Below are 14,067 nucleotides of genomic sequence, written 5' to 3' on the forward strand. Positions count from 1 at the left end.
ATGGTTTTGGAGTAAAGTGGGAAATCTGATAAAATAAAAACTATTATACTTATCTTCAGCAAATTGTCAGATTATGCGTTTTAATCATCAAAATGTCTTTTTTTACTGTAAACTGAAATATTTTATTAGTGTAAATAAAACTTTACAAAAGAATCACGCAATCTCATACATGCTTGATAATCATAAATTGTTGGGGATACTGTACTTGGTGAATATTGTAAACTGTAAATTCTATATATGTACCGATGGCTGGATGTACCGATGGCTTGATGTACCGATGGTTTGATGTAACGATGGCTGGATGTACCGATGTCTGGATGTGTCGATGGCTTGATGTACTGATGACTTGATGTACCGATGGCTGGATGTACTGATGACTTGATGTACCGATGGCTGGATGTACCGATGGCTTGATGTACCGATGGTTTGATGTACCGATGGCTGGATGTACCGATGTCTGGATGTGTCGATGACTTGATGTACTGATGACTTGATGTACCGATGGCTGGATGTACCGATGGCTTGATGTACCGATGGTTTGATGTACCGATGGCTGGATGTACCGATGTCTGGATGTGTCGATGACTTGATGTACTGATGACTTGATGTACCGATGGCTGGAAGTACTGATGACTTGATGTACCGATGGCTGGATGTACCGATGGCTTGATGTACCGATGGCTGGATGTACCTATGTCTGGATGTGTCGATGACTTGATGTACTGATGACTTGATGTACCGATGTCTGGATGTGTCGATGACTTGATGTACTGATGACTTGATGTACTGATTGGATGTACCGATGGCTGGATGTACTGATGACTTGATGTACCGATGGCTGGATGTACCGATGGCTTGATGTACCGATGGTTTGATGTACCGATGGCTGGATGTACCGATGTCTGGATGTGTCGATGACTTGATGTACCGATGGCTGGATGTACCGATGTCTGGATGTACCGATGTCTGGATGTGTCGATGGCTTGATGTACTGATGGCTTGATGTACCGATGGCTTGATGTACCGATGGCTTGATGTACCGATGGCTTGATGTACCGATGGCTTGATGTACTGATGGCTGGTTGTACCGATGGCTTGATGTACCGATGGCTTGATGTACTGATGGCTTGAGTCTTTTTGATTTGATTTATTTGATTGTGTTTTCTATACAAACAATTTTCTTTTTTTCTTTTTTTCTTTTTTCAAAACAATCGTTTTGAAATTACAAAAAGGACTACTTATAATTCTGCAAACGCCTTTTTTCAAGTCAAAATTAAGTCAACCACATTTGTTCAGAAACCCTTTATTAAATTTTCTAAAATTTAGCGTAATCTTCGAAGCTAATTCGTTTTAAAATAAACTTACAAATTACATCTACAAAAATAAAGTTTAATGGTAACTTTCATTGGTTGATAGTTTATTAAGCTACAACGAATGCTCAAACTTGATTACCATCAGTATCAATTAAGATAGGATCATCAGGTAAGTCGTCCAAACGCATGTCCCAGTGATTTTGTAGTTGAATATTATCTGTTCGTTGAATCGTTTGTTCCAAATGTAGCCCCTTTTCCATCCAATTTACAGAAAAAGCACGTTTAAATCTAAGATTAGGGTAAAGTGTCCACTCTCCGTGAAGGTTGGCGAAATGTATATGCCATATTGTCCACATAGTGTGTGTTTTCTTTTCATGAATAAAGTTTGTATACCACTGCGTAGGTTTAAATACTTTAGGAACTAGTGGTAAAGTATATTTATTTTCCTTCTTATACCAATCAACAAATTTTATCCAGTTTTCTTTCTTAGGGGATAATCCGCTTGTACCTAAAACTGGATATAAAAATACAATATTATCATAGGACACATTTAGGAATCCATCTTGTTTTCCATGTTTAATATTAATCTGCAACGAAAATCCATTTATGTCCAATCTGTGATTATATTTCTCATGTACATTTTTAAGATACTGGTAGAAATAAGTGGAAACAGATACATCATCTTCAAAAATGATTGTTATCTCTTTTGTACTTTCTGTTGGCTGCCATGTGCCCATCCATTGACCATACAATCCGACATTTTTTGTGTGCTTATATATATATTTTTTGCCCTTGGTAAACTCAAATTCACTTGCAGTTTGAAGTGTATCATTATGAATATTTCCGCTTAAAGATCTGTCAATCCATATTTCCAGAACAACGGTGTCATTAAAGTAGTTTGCACTGTTCAGCGACCGAAGTAGTCGCAAAAGAGATTTTGGTCGATTTAAAGTAAGAACTATGATTCTAAGATCAGCACCAGCGCTTCTATTTATACCCAAAAGATTGACATCGATATTTGGATTTGGTAAATATGGATCCTTTAATAAAGAAAAGTCAACTATGAATTCATATAACGAAAAACATAAGTACTCATTTAATTTAGTTTTTCTTCAAAGTATCATATAATGTTTTATCTTATCATGAAATAATTTCAGGTCCTGAATACGAATGTTTGAGATGTACTTCATCTTCACAGTTATGGTAAACTTACCTTTTTACTTACATAAAAATATTGCTGTATCTTTTTTGTTTACAATGTCGTAGATTTCCTCTTTTGTTTAAACGCGGTTTTGACGCTAAATAATCAATTTGTTCTTGAAAATTAGGTTGCGTAGTAGAGCAGTTTCCAGAGGGTTCCTAGTTGTTCATTTGCTTTTGAGTTCCTGTATATTTTTGTTTTTTTATTAATTTGAATAATATATGGTATATTTTTGTTTTGTTTATTAATTTGAATAATATGTGGTATTCTGTCTGCTTTCTTGATTTAGTGTTTGTTTCCGGATTATGAATATCATGTTCCTAGTTGTATTCATGTTGTCTTTACTTACAATGTAGTATGAATATGTAGGTACATTATAATGTAAAGTCATAGTTTTCCTTTCCTCGTTTGTCTACCCCGACTTGACTTTTTATGAGCAACTCGGCGGGTGTTTCTAGAAAAGCAGATGACGCTTATCCTACTGATGCACCTGGTCCATGCTCCCACTTTTTAAAGGAGTCCGAGTTGCTCATTTGCATTTGTTACTTTGTATGTATGATTTTAGTTACTTTATGTTATTTGTTGTGTATGTCTGTTTTCCATGTCTGGTCTTTGTCCCTGGAATGCGTTCTTTTGTTTACCGCCATAACCTTGGTTTCCTTGATTACTCTTTAAACATAATAAAAAGGTGGGTGATAATCTTTTACATTTTCAAAGCTAAAGATGTCCAGTTTGCTTTTGCTTAGTTTGCAGTGAAGTGTTATAGATGAGAGCTTACCACATTTTTAAAATAAATCAGTATAGCCAATAAAAACATTCCAAAATATATCCAGCTGTATGTTCTTCTCCTCATTCTATTACCTGTTAATGAGATGTAATAGTCTTAGTTTTACTGATACAATAAGTTTATTGTCCAACCATGGGAAACAAATAAATTGACCTAGATAAGTATATCTCAATAACGTATGTCAAAAGTATTTGAAGCAAAGAGTAGGTAGTATTCTTCATTCACAACACAAATGTATAGACAAAGTTTAATCGCATATTCAAAAGAATCATATCATTGTAACAAAATAAATACAATAGTGAAATTGGCAAACTGAAAAGAATTATAATTCGATTTTTTTTGTGTTTTTAAAGGCGATTGAAAGACTGATAAGTCCTGATTATTATTTATCTCCTTGAAGTTATGTGCTGAAAATCAATTTAAGCTTGTATTTACTTTATAGTAATTAGAAATTAACCGCATTCTAACCTGTCTGGTGAAAATCATTTAGGAAAGGATCTTAAAAAGTTGTCTAACAACTAAAAAACGTTTATTACTATTCTATACTAGTACCGCTGTGACATCTATGACAACACCGCCTGGGAATTTTTCAGACCCTTCATTTAGTTTACATTATCTTTCCTATATCAATTTGATCCGATGGAGGAGGGTAGCGAATAGAGTTGTAACATTCAGAGACATTTGTATAATATCGATTTTTTGTGACATGTATCGTTAGTTTTGATCCTTTATCTTACATAAGAACACCTAGATCAGCTGCCTGTACTACCAAACGTCGTGTACTAAGTGGCAGCCCTAAATTAATCCTACAAGGAGGAATGACCCGGCCAGCGAAAGTTATATTTTATATAGCCTAGCAGGGCGAGTGGTCTCGGGCGCTGGACTTTGTGCAGGCGGTGTTGCCATAGATGTCACAGAGGTACAAGTTCGAGTCCCACGGAGGAAACGACCAAAAAATTGCTTTGCAAATTTGACAGTTCTAACATCAATGGAATTTTTTTCATTTTATTCTATGCTTACATTATCTTCCCTGTATCAATTTGATCCGATGGAGCAGTGTTGCGAATAGAGTCGTCACATTTTGAGACGTTTATATATTAAATATGAATATATACACATATCACGTCTAAACTACAACCCAACTGTAGAATCAATGCGAGCTTGCAAATTTGCGATGCAAATTTGGTCATGTCTCAGCGGGATTCAAACCCCTTCTCTTATCTGACATCTATGGCAACACCGCCTGTACTAAGTGCAACGTTCTAGACCACTCGGCGAACTAGGCTATATAAAATATAGCTTTCGTTTATCGAGTGATACTTCCTCGTAAGTAAATCTAGAGCGCGAACATTAGTACATGCTACTGAATAGGACAACCTCTGATGGTATCGAGTAAGACAATAGTGGATCTGTAGCAGTATGCAAATACAGCCACACCAAGTATATAGTACGTATAAGAAGAGTAACGGGGTGAGGCAAATCTACCATCTTACTTGCTAGTACAGTACTATGTAGATGCATAGCATGCACGGCGAGGATCAACATTGTTCGTATGTTTACGGGGAAACAAGTTACTGGAAATAATACAACCAATGTCCAAAGTTTAGATTCATTTGAGAAGTTTTAAATAATTAATCATATTTCACCATTATGTATCAGTTATTTTCTTGAATGATATAAAAAAAAATGTCATTTAATAATCAGTAATAGTGTTTATAAATGTTAATGATACATGATCAGCTTCTTAGAATTATAAATGGAAAAAGCAAAATTTCCGAACTGAAAAATCTCTGAATAGTAGTCAAAAGAAATAGACAAAGGAGGAAGTTAATATTACAAATGGTGATGTTAAGTGTTTAATTTGTATTTTGAATGGTAATTTTTATCACATGACGGTATTTTACGTATCTGGAAATTTGTGTTTGCTCCTATTATCGGATAAAAATATTTCAGTTCATCTCTTCATTTTCTACCGGTAGCATCTGCATATTTCTGTTGTTTACTTGTTTGTGTAAAATCATATTAGAAGCTAATATTGATTAATGCACTTTTTTGTTCATTTGTTTGCACAAAGTATAAGAGGGTCATCAAGGGAACCAAAGTTATAGCGGTAATCAAAAGAATGCAATCCAAGGACAAAAACATGGAAAACAGACATACACAACAAAAAACATAAAGTAACTAAACATTACATACAAAGTAACAAAAGCAAATGAGCAACTCGGACTCCACTAAAAACTGGGAGCATGGACCAGGTGTACCGGTAGGGTGAACGTCCTCTCATTTTCTAGAAACACCCACCGAGTTCCGCATAAAAAGTCAAGTCCGGGGTAGACGAACGACGAAAGGAAAACTATGACCCGTAGAATAAATCAATTCTGAAATCATCACGTTCGTCGTAAAGTTTGGTCAATAGTTTTCCTTTACCATCGATTATTAATTGTAGGTCAAGATATGAGGCTGACCTCACAGCGTCTGTAGTATCCTTTATCTCAAGTGCTATAACGATCCACGAGTTTATGATAACGACCATAAAACTTCTGTAATGATAACTTCGATCTTGTAGCAACATAACCCTGTTCCAGAAGCCTATTTGTTAGAGTTCTAGCGCGATCCAAAAAGTCTGCGTAGTTTCGACAAGCTCTGGCATAACGTATGAGTTGTGATATGAATACTCCATACGCAGGAGCCGAAGGGATGTTGCAACAGATGAAAGGAAAGTTGACAATTCTAAATGAAAAGTCATCACGTTTGTCGTAAAGTTTGGTCAATAGTTTTCCTTTACCATCGATTTCTAAGTGTAGGTCAAGATATGAGGCTGACTTCACAGTGTCTGTAGTATCCTTTATCTCAAGTTCTTTTTGGTAGATGCGATGTATCAAATCCCCGAAATTAGGATTGTTTAAAGATAATACGTCATCTATTATTTAAGACCATTAAGATAATTTTATGTGTTGGTACTCATTTAATTTGGAAAAGTATCTCATGTTCAAGAATTTGGTTTGAAATATATGTAGAACAACAATCAACAAAAACCTTATCTGGACAATTTTAACATTTTTAAGAATAATTTAAAAAAAACAAATTCATTCACAATTTATACATATATCTATATTTTTAAGAATATTATGCATGATTATTTCTCATGTAGCTCTGAGTGTCGATAATACATGTAAACAATGCAAATATCGCGTGATTTCGGTAATTCTCGAACTCGCCGGCGAGATTCTAAAATCAATATTGATTGCAAAAAATAAAAATTCCATCCTTATCCATTATATGTGTTTGATCAAACATTTACTTTACTATTTCTTTTCGGAATGGGTAAAGGCATTTGACTACGGAAAAAAGTCGATGGAATGGGGGATGGAACAATAGGAAATATGGTAATGTGGCAATGGGGGATGAGGCAATGGGGGATGGAGCTATGGGGGATCGGGGATGGGGCAGTGGGGAAAGGAGTATGGGGCAATGAGGAATGGGGTATGGGACATTGGGGTATGGGGCAAGTGGGAGATTTATTCCATACTGGGACTGTATATTCTGAAAATAGTCTGGAACTGATTGTCTCCAAAAGATCTTTCGAATTTTTCAGGATCCACATTGAATTAATACCACTACGGGAGTAACAAGTGTTGTGGTAGGACTGCAGACCCTCTTTGACAGCTGTGAGTATAGAAGTTAAAAGTTTTGAAAGAGGTTTGGTGGTACATTTTGCCGATCCAGCTATGTACCGTTGTTTGTATGGATTCTTGTGGAGTTTAGGAATGTAGTACATGGACGGTAAATCACAATCATCGTCCTTTGTAGAGAGACCAAAAGAGCGCTCTTCTTTGGAGAGCGTGGAAGTAGTATAGGTCTTATCACTGCAATTATTGTCTACGTCTACCTGTGACGTATTTCAATTTCTTATAGCTATATGTGTAGGTTATTTGTTTGAAAAATAATTCACACAATCATGGAACGATTAGCAAGGTGCAATGATTTTTTAAGATACTTGCACGAAAACGAACAAACATTTTTTGATGGGTTTGAGGAGTTTGTCTCATTACATAGGCTAAATGAATATGACGATAAACTCATGATTGCCGCATTTCATCTCTATCTCCGGGGACCTGCATTGACATGGTTCAACTCTAAAGGGGGCTCAAACAAAATGATTTGAGTGTAGTTCATTTAGCGGTCATGGGGCTAGTGTGTTAAGCACAGTAAAATTTTCAAAATTTCTATCACATGGTAAAACGCAGAGGGCTTTAAACTGTCCAGTCCAAATTCTAACCAAGCGCGTTAGTGACAAGAAATCTGGTCAGGATGATTTTCATGTAGGTAGTGGCCAGTCGAATGTTTTGGACCGAAAATCAGAGGTTTCTGAACTTAGAGAGGAAATTCAAATGCCAACCAATTTCTAAGATAAACACCAAAGATACATCTCAAAGATGGTAGTCTTCTTAGGATTGGTAGGGACCAATGTTACATGTGTAAGAGGCAAAGTCACCAAAAGATTGATTTTAATAGGAACGGCTATTGCGACAGTTTTAATAACATGACAATGGGTATGCAAAATGAATATACAGCAAAATCATGGAAACCAGCCCAACCGAAAAAACTTTGGTAATTGAATATAAAATATGGTACTAGATCTTGCAAAAATTACAAGATGAATAATGCTAATGTAAAGATCCCTAAACGGTTAAGTTTACAACCTAAATATGAGACAATCATGATTACAAGAGCACCAAATTACGTAACTGTAGATGTACAGGGTGTATGTGTAAAAAAAACAAGTATTCATATGGCAAAGGGCCGTTGATGGAAACGTCGGTGGTAATTCTACGACTTAATCGAAAAGTATCAATAAAATTATTAAATCCGTCGAATGAGGTCGTAGTTATTCCGAAAGTTCGTACAATCGTCGTTGCGATTATAATAGTTCCATTTTCTGATGGGATTCAAAAGGTGCTATAAATGTAAAAGAGTAATCAAGGGAATTAAGAGACCACGTAGCTGAAAAGGTTAATACGGATAATTCAGGTATTTATGTTGCGAAAAAAGTAGGGGAAACCAATTGGACGATTTATGGATACGATACGCAAAAACTAAGATAAAGCCCAAAGTGAATATTTGCACGGAAATTCAAACCTGTTTCTTACAGAAAAAATTAAAACTGTTACGCATGGTAGAAATCATCTAACATTGCTTTGACTTTTTGAGAGGAAATTCATTCGAAGATGAATGTAACCACTGTATCAAATTTTAATACGCTATATTAGAACGATGGATGTCAATGATTAAGCCGTTTTTTTGTTTAAAAGTGCAAATTCCCGATGCATTGCCGAGATATGAAAAAAAAATACTGACATCAAAGAGAACCTTGTTGACTATAACCCATATTTCTCGTTCGTTCCAGACAAAATCAGAGAATACAAAATGACCAATGGCAAATGAATTCCCACTTTATCAACAGTAAGTTCGATATTCCAGCAACCAATTTAGTTTCAACGAGTGAAAATGAAATAAATTGTCTGTTTGGTGCGAACAGGGAACAACCTGACGAGTCTACGGAAGAACAAAAATAAAACGCTACACGTAGAACGAATTTTTAATCAAGAGCGTGTTAAAGAAAAAATTAGAACAACTCGTTTTCCAAAATGTATTCATTTTATGCTCCCAGTTTTTAGTGGAGTCCGAGTTGCTCATTTACTTTTGTTACTTTGTATGTATGATTTTAGTTACTTTATGTACTTTGTTGTGTATGTCTGTTTTCCATGTCTGGTCTTTGCCCCTGGATTACATTCTTTGGATTACCGCTATAACCTTGGTTTCCTTGATTACTCTTTCACACCTCTGCTCTTGGATTTTGTCCCCGAAGGTATCAATCCAGTAATACATTTTTTTTTTAAATTAATGGTTTTAACAAGAGGAATAAAAGAAAAACTGGATCGAACGTCGCCCAGTATAAAAAGGTCCGAACCTGACAGCAGATCGGACACTATGTTGTCTTGTAAGTATGTGGTGTCCCCAGATGGGAATCTTAGCACACTCACATCTAGTATGGAAAGTCCCCGACCAATTCAACTAAAAGTACACGTTCAGTCTGCAGCCCATCTATTCCAGTACAAAAATTCTGGGTATTTTAAAATTATCAAACCATGTTCCATCACTTTAAAAGATATATTTGATTACAACGATGACGAACCACATTGTACCATATCAAAATGTGGTATTAAAAATTGCAAAACATGCAACATTCTTATAACCGACCCTTACTTCTCCAGTTCCCTTACAAACAAACCTTCCATACAAGAAGTCACGATGACTTAAGTTTCAAATCAACAAACTTAACATATGGATTAGAATGCAACTTATGTGGTTTAATATATGTCGGAGAAACGCAAGAACAATTAAATAAAAGAATGTGCGGTCATCGTTCGGGAATTAACACCACCAAATTCCGACAGTTTATCAACACTTTAATCAACAAGATCATTCAATTATCTCCATGAAAGTGCATATTTTAGAAAAAAATTACAATCCTACGAACAGTCCCGTTCTAAGTAAAAACTATCGTAGGGGAAGAGAGGAGTACTGGATACACAGACTAGGTACTGCAATACCTTACGGATGAAATGACAACATCAAAAGTAAAGGAAACCTTTCAAGCCAATATAACAATAGCATAAATGTGATGAATTTATTTGACAAAAATCCAAGACGGGAAAGAAGTCATGGCCATCGCCACTATACGTCACCTACGTTACATGATGTCTCCATAGATGGTCTCCTTCCTTTCATACAAAAACCTCTTGGACTTCATCTCATTAGAACCAAACGTTATTCTATACCTCTCACTCTACTACACTCCCTTTACAAAATAAATCTTGACACTCCTGTTTCTGACCCCACCTCATCATTATACAGACTTGTTGCCATCATTTTGGATATTGGTTTCCACAGACTCTTTAAACCAGTTTGTGTTAAAAGTCAAGATGAAGAAAAACGATCATTTCTTCCACTACCGTTTGGCAACAAAGGTATAGATGCAATTAATTTGGCTAACATTCTCCATCACATAAACGGTACCAACAAAATTCCCCCATATTTCAAAGACAAATCCATACCAATCATTTCATATTCCTATACTTCACCCATCGCATCCAAAATTTTCAATTATAAAAGGCTATTGCAGAATCTCGAGATTGAGGACTTCAAGGCTAAACCACCTGACTGTTCTTGCAAAACCTCTCCATTCAAATATGGTCCTTCTGTCACGTCGTTACGGGAGATTTAACCATAATCGAAAACGAATCTCTGCGTAATATCCTTTCTAAATGTCCCAAGTACCGTGAACCACGCTCCATAAATAGGAATTATAACTTTAAAGTTCTTATGGATGCCGTCGAGGACTATTCAAGAAAATGGACAAAACGAGAATAAGAGGACATTGATTCTCTGTCAGAGTGGTTAAAGGCCGTGAGGTCTTTAATTTTGAATCGAATGAAAGTTTTAAGTAGGTCAATGAGTGCCAAGGCTACTTCAGTTTTCAAAGACCCCGATGTAGCAAAAACATTGTCTATTATACATGACAAATATGTTGTCCTACCAGCAGACAAAGCCCAAAACAACATTTGTTTTGTTTGCAAAACGATTTATATCCAATGTTTATTATCAGAGGTAGAAAATAATAGCAGTGATAAGACCTATACTGCTACCACTCTCTCCAAAGAAGAGATTGTGGAAAACCATAAATCTGTGCTATCCTCTGTTGGTCTCTCTACCAAGGACGATGATTGTGATTTACCGTCTATGTACTGGATTCCTAAACTTCACAAGAATCCATACAAATAACGTTTCATAGCTGGATCTGCAAAATGTACCACCAAACCTCTTTCAAAACTTCAACTGTCAAAGAGGGTCTGCAGTCCTACCACAACACTTGTTACTCCCGTAGTGGTATTAATTCAATGTGGATCCTGAAAAATTCGAAAGATCTTTTGGAGACAATCAGAATATAATAGCATTAAAACCTATGATTTGACAACACTGTATACTTCTATTCCCTCAGTTAAAATCCCGACTTAAAAACAGTATACATCGTTGTTTTCCCAAAAAAGATGGTACACCTAGATACAAATGTATAGTTCTTGGTAGAGATTCCTCATACTGTGTAAGAAATAATTCCAAATCATCTTCCATATATACAGGGAAAGATGTTTACAAATTGCTGGAATTTTTAATCGACAACATATTTGTGGTAAACGTGTTTTTCAACAAACGATCGGCATTCCAATGGGAATAAATTGTGCTCATTAACTTGCTGACCTATTCCTTCCCTCTTATGAGGCTGACTTTATAGCTGATCTGATCAAAAAGAAAGAATATCGTTTGGCTAGATCATTCAATCTCAGTTTCCGCTATATAGATGACGTATTATCTTTAAACAACCCTAATTTCGAGGATTTGATACATCGCATCTACCAAAAAGAACTTGAAATAAAGGATACTACAGACACTGTGAAGTCAGCCTCATATCTTGACCTACACTTACAAATCGATGGTAAAGGAAAACTATTGACCAAACTTTTCGACAAACGTGATGACTTTTCATTCCGAATTGTCAACTTTCCTTTCATCTGTGGCAACATCCCTTCGGCTCCTGCGTATGGAGTATTCATATCACAAATCGTACGTTATGCCAGAGCTTGCCGAAACTACGCAGACTTTTTGTACCGCGCTAGAACTCTAACAAATAGGCTTCTGGAACAGGGTTATGTTGATACAAGATTGAAGTCATCATTACAGAAGTTTTATGGTCGTCATCATGAACTCGTGGATCGTTATGGTGTATCCATCAGCACAATGAAAACTGATTTATTCAACGCGTCATAGTTTTCCTTTCCTCGTTTGTTTATCCCAGACTTGATTTTTTATGAGCAACTCGGCGGGTGTTTCTAAAAAAGCAGAGGACGCTTACCCTACCGGTGCACCTGGTCCATGTTCCCAGATTTTAGTGGAGTCCGAGTTGCTCATTTACTTTTGTTACTTTGTATGTATGATTTTAGTTACTTTATGTTCTTTGTTGTGTATGTCTGTTTTCCATGTGTGGTCTTTGTCCCTGGATTACATACTTTTGATTACCGCTTTAACCTTGGTTCCTATGATTACTCTTCAACATTAAGGCAAGTCACAACAAAAATCATCAATTATTTGGTATACAGTAAACACCCTGATTATGATATTACGGACGGAATAAAATGATACAAAACAAGGCAAAAACAGGAAAGAACAACGACAAAGATCTTGATTGGATACAGGCATTTCCGATTAAAAATGACGGATAACACCAGGTTTTAAAGCGCTCTAAACCTACCTCTTTCAATACTGTTTCTTGTTTCTGGTATATTGTGATAGAAGCAGGCAGCAATCCTAAAAGATATAGAATAGGTCTTCTAAATGTTTAATGATCTTACAAGTGAATAGACAAGACGAAAATTATGTTTTTTAAGTAATAATGACACGTAACTGTTTATTTCATATACTTCACTTCTGATTAGATTTTGTACAAAATCATAGAATTCATGAATTCAGAATGTAGAACATGTGCATAAAATCATATGCTTTACATGTTTAGAAAAAAAGAAAGTATTTGATATGTTCTATAATTACAAGACGCTTAGATTTCCATTGTTAACATGAGGATATTGTTCCATTTATGGATTCATCTTATTAAACATATGAATATTATCTACATATGATAACTAGGAATAATACAGAATAATCGTAGTTTTGAAGTCGAGACAGAAAATATCACAATGACGATAGGGAGGTCGAGGCTTTAAAAACTAGCGTTATTTTGTTTATCATGTAATATGCATTTTTACAAATGTTTTAATATTTGAACATCACATATGAAAAACGTACAATGAAACAATGATCGACTTCTAAATGTAAATTTAACAAAACATTCGTTGTTTGTATCTTTATCACTGTTAATTAATAGAAAGATAAAAGTGAAATGTAAGAACGAAGTTGAAATAAAATCATTAAACTTCAATTTTCACTACCATTATTTTTATATACTTGTGTATTGTGTTTTTTTTAATATTTTTTTGGAAATCAGAAATGAAAATGACAATTAGTTTATATCAAATTTAAAAACAGTTATATGGCGATAATTCAATGAAATCAATGAATTAACCTTTACTGTAAAACAAAATGCAAACGGAAGTCAAAGTCAAGTCAAAAGCTGTACTTAAAGTCGATACAGATACTCCTCCTGAAGCATGTAACGTTCCAAATCCCAAACACACGAAGTACTTGAAACACGCACACAATTCCCACGAAACACGTACACGCGCGTACGATTCACGAAAGCCACACGAAACACGTTGCACGAAGCACGATACACGAATGATCGTGTTTGCCGTAAATATTCATCTCTGTTGTTGGTATATCTCGGAAATAGACTTGGGAAACGAAACTAATATAATAGATGATATAGTGTATGTCTGTTCTGAAATATTCTAATATATTGGTTGCTACATCGTACATGTAGTTTTACATTTATGTGTTTTAAACTTTAATAAACACATAGATGGTAAATAATTTCATAATGTTCATATGTTTTTGATTTTAATAATGCCTATTTTTATCTTACATGATACATTGCGAAAACATTGGTCTGGAAGTGTAAAAATATTTTTAAAAATACCTTGCGAAAACATTTTTTATTGGTCTAGGATTGTGAATAAGGGTAAAAACAAAATTAC

At 35.2% G+C, this 14,067-nt stretch overlaps 1 protein-coding gene across 6 annotated transcripts in view; it reads right to left on the minus strand.

Moving 5' to 3' along the window:
• Positions 1 to 1,159: 1,159 nt before the first annotated feature.
• Positions 1,160 to 14,067, minus strand: part of LOC148604034 (uncharacterized) — a 128,027-nt gene continuing 115,119 nt past the window's right edge. For all 6 annotated transcript variants that reach the window (XM_088547758.1, XM_088547757.1, XM_088547755.1 and 3 more), the window contains 3 exons: positions 12,669 to 12,724; positions 3,293 to 3,375; positions 1,160 to 2,353 (listed from right to left, as the gene is read on the minus strand). In XM_088547758.1, the coding sequence (XP_088403884.1) occupies positions 1,439 to 2,353; positions 3,293 to 3,367 (990 nt within the window). In that variant the 5' untranslated portion in view covers positions 3,368 to 3,375; positions 12,669 to 12,724 and the 3' untranslated portion in view covers positions 1,160 to 1,438. The remainder of the gene's footprint in view (positions 2,354 to 3,292; positions 3,376 to 12,668; positions 12,725 to 14,067) is intronic.

The sequence above is a fragment of the Perna viridis genome, chromosome 10, assembly GCF_037379345.1.
Source record: "Perna viridis isolate PV_CMFRI_1.1 ecotype Kerala chromosome 10, ASM3737934v1, whole genome shotgun sequence".
In the NCBI taxonomy this organism is placed as follows: Eukaryota; Metazoa; Mollusca; class Bivalvia; order Mytilida; family Mytilidae; genus Perna; species Perna viridis.